Source organism: Hyperolius riggenbachi, chromosome 3 (assembly GCF_040937935.1).
Source record: "Hyperolius riggenbachi isolate aHypRig1 chromosome 3, aHypRig1.pri, whole genome shotgun sequence".
Classification (NCBI taxonomy): Eukaryota; Metazoa; Chordata; class Amphibia; order Anura; family Hyperoliidae; genus Hyperolius; species Hyperolius riggenbachi.
The window spans coordinates 431,854,649-431,867,608 of record NC_090648.1 but is presented as its reverse complement, the minus strand read 5'-3'; the positions used below and the strand labels follow the sequence as shown (position 1 = coordinate 431,867,608).

At 49.7% G+C, this 12,960-nt stretch overlaps 1 protein-coding gene across 1 annotated transcript in view; it reads left to right on the top strand.

The window, feature by feature from the left end:
- LOC137562384 (tubby-related protein 3-like) overlaps positions 1–12,960 on the top strand; it is a 112,852-nt gene that overhangs the window by 78,187 nt on the left and 21,705 nt on the right. Inside the window, exons 3-4 of the mRNA XM_068273721.1 lie at positions 5,361–5,532; positions 11,410–11,535. Of these exons, the coding sequence (XP_068129822.1) occupies positions 5,361–5,532; positions 11,410–11,535 (298 nt within the window). The remainder of the gene's footprint in view (positions 1–5,360; positions 5,533–11,409; positions 11,536–12,960) is intronic.

Here is a 12,960-nt window from a genome sequence, read left to right as displayed (position 1 = left end):
AAATAGAAATGTATTGTTGGATTTTTGTTCTTCTTGAAAATTCTTCTATTGGGGTAAAATACTGTGCTTATGTCAATACATAGTTGCCTGTGTCTTGTTAGTGGTTATGTTTTGCATGTGTTGGGGGGGGGGGGGGGGGGTCTCGATTGTTTCTTTTTTCAGATCCTGCCATTGAAAAGAAGGCCAGGACATTGAGCAGAAGACAATTGAAAATGTCCTGTGACCCAATACTGTTGTGCACCTTTTGGAAAATTAGAGGCAGTGTGGACGCAACCAAGTTGTAATCAGAAAATTCTTCTACTGGGGTAATGTACGTGTTTGTATGTCTCTATGTACAAGCGTTTACTGTTTACAAAAATAATCTGTTGACCCCCATGCACTGTACACCCCACTGACCCCCATGCACTGTACACCCCACTGACACCCATGCACCGTACACCCCACTGACCCCCATGCACTGTACACCCCACTGACCCCCATGCACTGTACACCCCACTGACCCCATACACTGTGCTCCCCACTGACCCCATACACTGCCACACCACTGACCCCCATACACTGTACACCCCACTGACACCCATGCACTGTACTCCCCTCTGACCCTCATGCACTGTACACCCCACTGACCCCCATGCACTGTACACCCCACTGACCCCATACACTGTGCTCCCCACTGACCCCATACACTGCCACACCACTGACCCCCATGCACTGTACACCCCACTGACACCCATGCACTGGACTCCCCACTGACCCTCATGCACTGTACACCCCACTGATCCCCATGCACTGTACACCCCACTGACCCCATACAATGTGCTCCCCACTGACCATACAATGCACTGACCCCATACACCGCCACACCACTGACCCCCATGCACTGTACACCCCACTAACCCCATGCACTGTACACCCCACTGACCCCCATGCACTGTACACCCCACTGACCCCATACACTGTGCTCCCCACTGATCCCATACACTGCCACACCACTGACCCCCATGCACTGTACACCCCACTGAAACCCATGCACTGTACTCCCCACTGACCCCCATGCACTGTACACCCCACTGACCCCCATGCACTGTACACCCCACTGACCCCATACAATGTGCTCCCCACTGACCATACAATGCACTGACCCCATACACTGCCACACCACTGACCCCCATGCACTGTACACCCCACTGACCCCCATGCACTGTACACCCCACTGACCCCCATGCACTGTACACCCCACTGACCCCATACAATGTGCTCCCCACTGACCATACAATGCACTGACTCCATACACTGCCACACCACTGACCCCCATGCACTGTACACCCCACTGACCCCTATGCACTGTACTCCTCACTGACCCACATGCAATGTACACCCCACTGACCCCCATGCACTGTACACCTTACTGACCCCATACACTGTGCTCCCCACTGACTCCATACACTGCCACACCACTGACCCCCATGCACTGTACACCCCACTGACCCCTATGCACTGTACTCCCCACTGACCCCCATGCACTGTACACCCCACTGACCCCCATGCACCGTACACCCCACTGACCTCCATGCACCGTACACCCCACTGACCCCATACACTGTGCTCCCCACTGACCCCATACACTGCCACACCACTGATCCCCATGCACTGTACACCCCACTGACCCCTATGGATTGTACTCCCCACTGACCCCATCCACTGTGCTTCCCACTGACCATACAATGCACTGACCCCTATGCACTGTACACCCCACTGACCCCTATGCACTGTACTCCCCACTGACCCCATACACTGCCACACCACTGACCCCCATGCACTGTACACCCCACTGACCCCCTATGGATTGTACTCCCCACTGACCCCATACACTGTGCTTCCCACTGACCATACAATGCACTGACCCCTATGCACTGTACACCCCACTGACCCCTTTGCACTGTACACCCCACTGACCCCATACACTGTGCTCCCCACTGACCATACAATGCACTGACCCCATACACTGCCACACCACTGACCCCAATGCACTGTACACCCCACTGACCATACAATGCACTGACCCCCATACACTGTACACACCACTGACCTCCATGCTCTGTACAACCCAGTGACCCCCATGCACTGTACTCCCCATTGGCCCCCGTGCACTGTACACACCACTGAAACCCATATACTGTGATCTGCACTCAGCAACTTTTTATATCTCCATGACTAAACTTAAGGTTGGAAGTATGCACGGACGCACAGCTGCGCATGCACACTACAACCTCTGCAGGAAGCCGCCACCCACACTAAGCCACCACCCTTTAAGTGCACAGGCACACCATGCACTGTACTCCCCACTGACCCTCATGCACTGTACTCTCCACTGACCCCCATGCACTGTACTCTCCACTGACCCCCATGCACTGTACACCCCACTGACCCCATACAATGTGCTCCCCACTGACCATACAATGCACTGACCCCATACACCGCCACACCACTGACTCCCATGCACTGTACACCCCACTGACCCCCATGCACTGTACACCCCACTGACCCCCATGCACTGTACACCCAACTGACCCCCATGCACTGTACACCCCACTGACCCCATACAATGTGCTCCCCACTGACCATACAATGCACTGACTCCATACACTGCCACACCACTGACCCCCATGCACTGTACACCCCACTGACCCCTATGCGCTGTACTCCTCACTGACCCACATGCACTGTACACCCCACTGACCCCCATGCACCGTACACCCCACTGACCTCCATGCACTGTACACCCCACTGACCCCCATGCACCGTACACCCCACTGACCTCCATGCACTGTACACCCCACTGACCCCATACACTGCCACACCACTGACCCCATACACTGCCACACCACTGACCCCCATGCACTGTACACCCCACTGACCCCTATGGATTGTACTCCCCACTGACCCCATACACTGTGCTTCCCACTGACCATACAATGCACTGACCCCTATGCACTGTACACCCCACTGACCCCTATGCACTGTACTCCCCACTGACCCCCATGCACTGTACTCCCCACTGACCCCATACACTGCCACACCACTGACCCCCATGCACTGTACACCCCACTGACCCCTATGGATTGTACTCCCCACTGACCCCATACACTGTGCTTCCCACTGACCATACAATGCACTGACTCCATACACTGCCACACCACTGACCCTAATGCACTGTACACCCCACTGACCATACAATGCACTGACCCCCATACACTGTACACACCACTGACCTCCATGCTCTGTACAACCCAGTGACCCCCATGCACTGTGCTCCCCATTGGCCCCCGTGCACTGTACACACCACTGAAACCCATATACTGTGATCTGCACTCAGCAACTTTTCATATCTCCATGACTAAACTTAAGGTTGGAAGTATGCACGGACGCACAGCTGCGCATGCACACTACAACCTCTGCAGTAAGCCGCCACCCACACTAAGCCACCACCCTTTAAGTGCACAGGCACACCATGCACTGTACTCCCCACTGACCCTCATGCACTGTACACCCCACTGACCCCCATGCACTGTATACCCCACTGACCCCGTACACTGTGCTCCCCACTGACCATACAATGCACTGACCCCATACACTGCCACACCACTGACCCCCATGAACTGTACACCCCACTGACACCCATGCACTGTACACCCAACTGACCCCCATGCACTGTACACCCCACTGACCCCATACAATGTGCTCCCCACTGACCATACAATGCACTGACTCCATACACTGCCACACCACTGACCCCCATGCACTGTACACCCCACTGACCCCTATGCACTGTACTCCTCACTGACCCACATGCACTGTACACCCCACTGACCCCCATGCACCGTACACCCCACTGACCTCCATGCACTGTACACCTTACTGACCTCATACACTGTGCTCCCCACTGACTCCATACACTGCCACCCCACTGACCCCTATGCACTGTACACCCCACTTACCCCATACACTGTGCTCCCCACTGACCCCATACACTGCCACACCACTGACCCCCATTCACTGTACACCCCACTGACCCCTATGGATTGTACTCCCCACTGACCCCATACACTGTGCTTCCCACTGACCATACAATGCACTGACCCCTATGCACTGTACACCCCACTGACCCCTATGCACTGTACTCCCCACTGACCCCCATGCACTGTACACCCCACTGACCCCATACACTGCCACACCACTGACCCCCATGCACTGTACACCCCACTGACCCCTATGGATTGTACTCCCCACTGACCCCATACACTGTGCTTCCCACTGACCATACAATGCACCGACCCCTATGCACTGTACACCTCACTGACTCCCATGCACTGTACACCCCACTGACCCCATACACTGTGCTCCCCACTGACCATACAATGCACTGACCCCATACACTGCCACACCACTGACCCCAATGCACTGTACACCCCACTGACCATACAATGCACTGACCCCCATACACTGAACACACCACTGACCTCCATGCTATGTACAACCCTGTGACCCCCATGCACTGTGCTCCCCATTGGCCCCCGTGCACTGTACACACCACTGAAACCCATATACTGTGATCTGCACTCAGCAACTTTTCATATCTCCATGACTAAACTCAAGGTTGGAAGTATGCACGGACGCACAGCTGCGCATGCACACTACAACCTCTGCAGTAAGCCGCCACCCACACTAAGCCACCACCCTTTAAGTGCACAGGCACACCGGGAAGGCATCATAGGTTGGACCTCAGGTGTTGAACTCCAGGCCTGGAGGGCCAGATCCATGCCAGTGTTTAGGATGGACTGAGAAAGAGAGGAATGTGTTTTACCTAATGGACCACACCTTTCCTGATTCAGACCCATTAATTAAATTGAGCTGTGTCTAAAATGTGTGAGGACCTCGGCCCTCGAAGGACCGGTTTGGCATCCCTGCGGTTAGACGTACAAGGGAGGAACGGAAATGGGTACATCGCAGGGGGAGGGGGGGCATCTGGGATTTACACATCGGAGGATGGATGCCCTGGGAAGGGGGGGGGGGGGGGGGTGCATCGGAGCTTTATGATTCTTTCAAGAATCAGGGGTTTCCTGGTTTATACCGACAGGAGCAGCATAGCACAGATAGACATATTCATACTAATTCCTTCTCTGCCACACACAGAGGTACAGCTGCCCCCCTTTATTTTCCAGCTGTTTGCCATGTAATGGGTCTCTGGCACAGGGCATTGTGAGCACACAGCTAGATTTGCACATCTCTAGTGCCCCATTCTGAAGCACATGGGGGGAGTGTCCTCCAGAGTCTGCAGTGATGTTTGTTATCCTTCTCAGGAATCGGAGAGTCTTCTGTCCCGGTGGCAGAGCAAACGCAATGAAAACATAATCGAGCTGCACAACAAGGCTCCGGTGTGGAATGACGACACTCAGTCCTATGTGCTGAACTTCCACGGCCGCGTCACTCACGCCTCCGTCAAGAACTTCCAGATTGTACATGACAATGACCGTAAGTCCTTTGTACACCAGCTGCCGTATGTGTCTTCCTCCTTTATCTCTGGCTTTTCCTTCCCCCCCTCTACAGACTCAGGCCTGGTTCACACTACAAGAGCTTTTTCTAAGCGCTTGTGATTTTAAAAGTTCTTGCGAATGTAAATGCTGTGGCTGTGTTGTCACTTGAGCAAAGTGACTTTACAAAAATCACCCATAGCATTACATCACTAGCGTTTAAAGAACAAGTGACACCTATGCTAACCTAGAAATAAAAAGCACATATATGAGTAGATAAATACTAGTTCTACTTACATAACAGATGTATTGTGCTATCCACGTAATGATTCCTGTGAATTTTATAAAGGAAAAGCAAAGAATCCTATTCTAGGCAGTTTCCATCTTGATTACCTTTAACCTCCTGACATCATTTCCTCCCTCACTCTTTTTTTCTCTTGCTAATTGTGTATTAGTTACCTGCCCTCCTCCCAGAATCTTCTGATACTCCCACTTACCCACTTAGGTTTATACTAGGAAGTGCACTGTCTTATGTCATTAGGAGGGGGAAATAAAGGGAAGAGGAGGAATATATTATAGATAAAAAGACCCCCAGCATGCAACTGTTTGGCAATGGCAATTAAAGGGACAGTGCTCTTAAGGTATGCGATTAACAGCAGAAATAGTTTTGAATGCAGGATTAGCATCTTTGTCACTTAATACGCTCACACCAGTTGCTGTTGAAATTTGATTTTTATGGTGACAATCCCGCTTTAAAAAGCTCTTGCAGTGTGAACCAGGCCTAATCCTCCTCCACAAGCTTGACCTGTAGAACTGTCTGGAAGCCTGTTAAACGAAAAGAGGAACTTTACCGAAAGTTAGTAGTAGGGAGAGAAAAAAATAAATTAATACATTGCAAAGTGAGAAGTTAAAAATAATCTCTGTGTAATCTCATTTATCAAAAAAAGAGAAAAAAAAGACAAGACAAGACAAGACAAATAACATTTATATTGCGCTTTTCTCCTTGCGGACTCAAAGCGCGAGAGCAGCAGCCACTAGGGCGCGCTCTATTGGCAGTAGCAGTGTAAGGGAGACTTGCCAAAGGTCTCCTACTGAATTAGTGCTGGCTTACTGAACAGGCAGAGCCGAGATTCGAACCCTGGTCTCCTGTGTCAGAGGCAGAGCCCTTAACCATTACACCATCAGCCAACTAAAACGGGAAAGAGTAGTTTGGCACATGCATTTCTCTTAAAAAAGCTTTATTTATCTGGCTTCCAAAAACGACATTTCAGTCATATGGATAGAAAAAGTTGCATATAAAAATCCTACCAGGTTCTCCAAGCGCTGTGGGGTATGGTGGGAGCAGTGTTGGGCCTGACGACCGTTTTAGCTCACTGAGCGTCCTCAGAGGCTCTCTGCACGCCGTGGCATCCATTCCTGGATAACTTTATAGGGAAGTCCTTCCTCTTGCTTGCGTGCTTGTTCACCGCCGTACGCCTAATCTCCCGGCCAGCCGTCGCTTACCCGACGTCACGCTGGAACCGGAAGTTCGTGCGTTCCACCAAAAACATCAATCACATGTCAGACCAGATATGTAGTATATATCATCTGGTGCCCGTGCCTACGTTTTTACGTGGGCATGACCACCAGAAAACGAAAAGAAAGAATACAGGGGCATATCGGGTCCATAGGATCAGGAAAAGGCTGCCCTCGTTTAATTGAACATGTCAAGTCACAACATGGTGGAGATCCAGGATGTCTAAAATTTGCTGGACTGGAACAGGTTATGACCCCACAGAGAGGTGGAGACAGAAAGAAGTTGTTGTTGAGAAGAGAAACCCAATGGATCATTAGAACTGATGCCATGGGGGCATTAGGCCTTAATGATTATGTGGACATGGCCTGTTTTCTTGATCCCTAAGTCAAGTGCCAATTTAAGTATTTACATAATGTACACCATCCCAGAGCTTTTCCTGTGGAAAAAATCTGTAAAGAATGTAAAATGTCACATGTGCATCCCATTGTGAAACACTAGCGGTGTAGTGCCCGCCTATTTTTCTTTATCAAGTGTAATCTCATTTATGTTTTTTGATTCACCATGAGCCTGCGGGCCATCATCTTTACTGCAGGCAGACAAGAAAAAACAGCACCAACAGCTATTATCTATAAACACACCCACTACCAATGTGATGGGCTAAATGGTTGTGTGTATGTGTATTATATTTCTCACAATACAATTAGGTTTACATACTCTGTCATCACAGTGTGGAAGGGATTTCACCACAATATCAGCTATACAGATGTCCCTGATGATCTATTAGAGAAAAGGTAAAGATTTCTAGTGGGAAAGGGTGTAAGGCCCGGTTCACATTAGAAAATATGAGCCAAACGGATCCAGTGAGCAGATCTGGTCTCCGCTTCACCGGATCAGGATGGCTCTGTGCACATTGGCAAATGAATTGTGAAAACTGATCTGATCACTGTTGGATCGGATCGGTTTTCATTCTTTTTGCCAGCAAATGCATAGCTAATGGCAGCGGCAGAGGCTTCCTCTTCTTGCGCTGTGATTATGCAGCGCGTCACGTGACTAGTTACATGACGCGGAAGAAGACAGAAGCCTCTACCGCCGGCCTTTAGGTATGTATTTAAGGCCTGGTTACCCTCGCTCACCCACCCGCCTGGCTGCTGCACTCTCCCTCACCCTCCCGCCACTCAGGTTCACGTCCCCACATCCCCCGTGGAACTAGCGTGAAGAAACATTCCGTTCTCCATTGCCCCCAATGCAAAAGCATTTTTCATCCGGTTCTGTTCCGCTGGGCAGCAAGGTCCGGAAAATTAGGGCCTGCTGCAATTTTTTGATCCTGGGAACTGATCGTACTGAACGTATCCGTACCAATGGACGCATGTGAACAGTCCGTTGGGTTAACATTGGATCCTTTTACATCCGTTCCATTTGAACAGTATATGTTCCAGTTACATTCCGTAAAAAAAAGCAGACGTGAAGGAGGCCTAATTGGCTACTGATTGGGATGAAGTTCAGTCTTGGGTTAAAGTTCCTCTTCTAAATCCAGAAAAAAAAGAAGGAAAATCTTGTGTTGTCACTGTCACAGACCGCAAGGCCGGTGTAACAATGTGTGGTGTTTGGTGCACACTCAGAGTATTCAGATTGTTGGTGATCCGCAGTATCACCAATAATGCTGATATATCCGATTATGTGGCGATCTGCGGAATCGCCAATAATGCGGATATTTATTTGTAACTCTGGATACCGGGTATAACAACAGTGGAAAACCCACCACACTGATATCTTTAAGAGGACTGGGTACCTCTAAAAGAGAAACGCAGTGTGTGCGATTCTGCGACTAGATGACGTAACGCTAGAATCGCGTTCCCCAGCAGCAATGATATACTGGGGAACCACTGAGACCTCCGCAAGGAGGGATTCAGCAGAATAAACCCTTTAGTGGGAGAACCACTAAAGGGGGCAAAGTCAGAAATCTAGCCAAGGTCAGTAACGGAAATCAGATAGGCGGAGGTACAAAGTCAGAAAGCCGAACTCGTAGTGAAATAGACAAGCAGAGGTTCGGCAACGGGAGATCAGAAAATGGCACAGATAACAATAGTGCTTGCGAATATATTGGCAAAACCAATATATGTCGCAGATCAGGAAAATAACAAGTCTGACTGTTGTGGGCTAGTTACGGCAAGCCGCACTTGGCCCACGATGGTACTGACTGTCAGATCACTATCTGGCTGACTATTAGATCAACTGACTGGCTGACTATAACAGAGATCAGGTTACATACAAATATACAATAATCAGGAAAACAACAAAGACTGACTGATGAGAGACAGGAGCCTTGCTCCAGCTAGGACTGTCTCTCTCGGATCTAGCTAAGGTCTGAGGGCTATCACAAAGTAACGCTTACTGCAGACAACTTGCAACTGACAGAATGCCTGCTTTTATACTGTGCTGGGCTCAACCAGCCCGCCCAGCCAATCAGCCAATCACAACACAGTTCAAGGACCTTGCAGCACAGCTCAAGGACCTTACTGAGGTCAGCTGACCAGCTGGTCAGCTGACTCTCCTTCTAAGAGTATAAAAGGCTTTATTGCACACGCGCGCAGCCCCTACGGGATCCAGACTGGATTGAGGATAGCGTTGGTGTGTGGCAGGCCCTGAGGCCTGTGAGGGAAGAACCGGACCACAGCCTCGACGTAAAGTACGCCGAGAGGCCTGTGACCGAACGGTGGATCGCAACGCCGATGCGGATGTTTCTCCGCGTTCCGCATGCGACCATGTGGTGGATGGTGCCGCTGATGCGGACGCGGCCAAACCTCCGCGTTCCGCTTGCTGAATGCGGTCAGGCCGCCGTCTTATTACAGCCGGTCTGCGGATGGGGTCAATCGATCAGCTTCAGAAATCCTCTCACGCGGTCATTTTGCTCATCACGAAGGGTAACCCGACTTTGCAATTTGATGAACCGACTCGCGGAGGGAGCGTTCAGACACCAAAGGATTCACCACAAACATACAATTCAAAGATCTGCCACCAAGCGGGTTACACAACCCGCTACTGTATTTATACTAGGACTTTGAGAACGCTCTATTAACCCTTAGCAGTATGCAGGAACCTGGGTCAGATCTTTATATCTGGGCCGGGTTCTCGCATACGGGTTATAAAGGTACACTTCTATTAAACACAGGGTAGCGATTTCAGGAGAATAGGTACGATTGTGCATGTTCAGCAACAGGTCATAACCGCTAAACGATTTTTAAAATGTTTAATAACAAAAATGCATTACATACAGTTATATACACCAATTAACATATATCACAAAGCTTAAAAATAAAGGAGTAAAATTAGAAAGTTCTTACGTAGTTATGGCTGCAGTCCATTTGGAGAATGAAGAAACAGAGTCCAGTTTAAAAGTAGGCATTAATGTTAAGAGTCCTTAAACACAGCATGCGTCGGTTCCCCTTGAACGCATGCCTGGACTTTCCTGGTCGATGGAATTTGGAGAACTGGGTGGGTTTGGTCCCGCCCCACTTTTATAGGACCTGAGTTTTGGGCTGTCACTACCTGGAAAGTAGGTGTGTTTAAGGCGGTATTACCTCCTAATCATCAGGTTGCCACCCCCCAGACTCAGAGCAAAAAATGTAACATTTATGAATTCTCTGTGTGACTCCGCCCCAGATTGGCGCATCACAAATCCGAGGCTATATTCATAAGCGGCCTGCGACCCTGTATCAAACGAGGCTATACATGCCTATTCTATCGCATTCGCTCTACGCAGGCCGGATAAAGTGGTTTTCCTACGGATTCCTGACAGTTAGAAAATTGTAGTTCAGGTGAATGATAGAACTGATTTCTAGGTATCAGAAAATGTGTTTTTTGTCTTTCTGCGACAAGGCTATTTTGAATTACAAATACATAAAAGTTATCTTTGTTTGATTGTATGATTTTGGAGGGAATCTCTTATCTTACTAGTTGGAGCTAGTTCCTTTGGGGGAATGAGCTGTGCACCAAATGGCTCTGCCTAGGGGGTTGACCACGTTCCTTTCTGACCTCACAGGAGTGGGGGGAAGTTACTGAGCTCTGCTTTTTAAGAGCAGAGAGAGAAAAGATATCTGCTTGTCATTTTTCAGCGAGAATGTCATGTCTACTGATGGCGCAATCGCTATGCGTCATCAGTGGCGCGATATGCCATTTTATTCGCCACAGATACCATTATCAAATGTCTTGTTTTTCACTTTTAAAGTTTTAAGTAATACTTTCATCATTGTCTCCACTGTTAACTGCCCTAACCTTCCACACTCCTGACTGCGGTTGTGTATTGCTGGTTTTATGTAGGTTTGTCTCTGCGTCTGACCTTGGCCTCCTCTTTTCCCCCTCTAGCCGAGTACATTGTCATGCAGTTTGGCCGGGTAGCAGAGGACCTCTTCACCCTGGATTACAGCTACCCCATGTGTGCTCTGCAGGCCTTCGCAGGGGCCCTCTCCAGCTTTGACAGCAAGCTTTCATGTGAGTGAACAGGAAGCAGCTCCGCCATCCATCTACGCACATTTATGAAGGTGGCGCCTTTCTCTTGGATATCATCCTCATGCTCAACGCTCAGGACAAGGCGGAGCCTCATTCAGGAGAAACGCGTGTGTCCGTCCTTACCTCTTAAGTACTGACATGCGCCTGTAGTGCACAAACGCCATTGTGCCTTTATTAACATCCAATATGCAACAAGGCAGGTGGGACATCCTCTCTGCTGCTTTCTCTAGCTTAAAGGGACACTTAAGTCATCCCAAAAAAATGAGTTTTACTCACCTGGGGGTTCCAATAGCCCCCTGCAGCTGTCCAGTGCCCACACAGTCTCCCTCCGATCCTCCTGGCCCCGCCGGCAGCCACTTCCGGTTTCGGCGACAGGAGCCGACAAGCTGGGAACACAAGTGATTCTTCGCGTTCCCGGCCACAACAGCGCCCTCTATGCTGCTATAGCATAGAGGATATTTCATATAGCAGCATAGAGGGCGCAATTGTGGCCGGGAACCCGAAGAATCACTCGTGTTCCCAGCCTGTCGGCTCCTGTCGCCGAAACCGGAAGTGGCTGCCGGCGGGGCCAGGAGCATCTTATGGAGTCTGCGTGGGCATGATACAGCTGCAGGGGGCTGCTGGAAGCCCCAGGTGAGTAAAACTCATTTTTTTGGGATGACTTAAGTGTCCCTTTAACAGTCGCAGTTTGTGATGTCCATAAACAGATACTACTGGTGAGGTGCAGCTGCCACAAGGTGTTTTATACTGCACATCTTTTCCTGTGGTCTCTGGCAGTCCGCCAGCCCTGGGTGCACCATATGGTGGTTCTGATGCAAAATCCACAACCTTTCAGTCGCTTAAAGCCCCAGTCCTGGCACAGTTCGTTTATATCCATTTGATAGAACACTATTTTTGCTTTCTTTTGCTAAATGAAAAAAAAACTTCTGCACCAATTCATTAATAATCATGGCCTCCTCATCAACCCCCAGCTGCCTGTTCATTTAATCTCTTAGTTAGTCTGAAGCCACACCTTTCTACTAGCGACTGAGCCATGATAGGCCGTCAGCAGAGAGGTGTGGCTTCAGCTGATGAAGCAATAACTCTTCCCCCTGCATGCCTATGGGATTAAAAGGAAGAGACTGATTTAGGCCTCTTCCACACAGGCAGTGGACAGAGATAGATCCAGTGCCTGCTGCTCCCATGGATCTGGTGGCAGGCACTTGCAGTGTAAGTGTCAGGCAAAGGTAGTGAGGGGTCCCCTCCACATACACATCTGAGTGGGCTGCAGCCACCTCCTAGATGTTACATGTAATGGTTTTCTGTTACACAGTTAGGTCATTCTAGGAATTGCCGGCAATTCTAAAAATCACTGCCAATAAAAATGGTAGGAGGTGAGCCAGCTGAAGTAATTGCGATTTGGCTAAA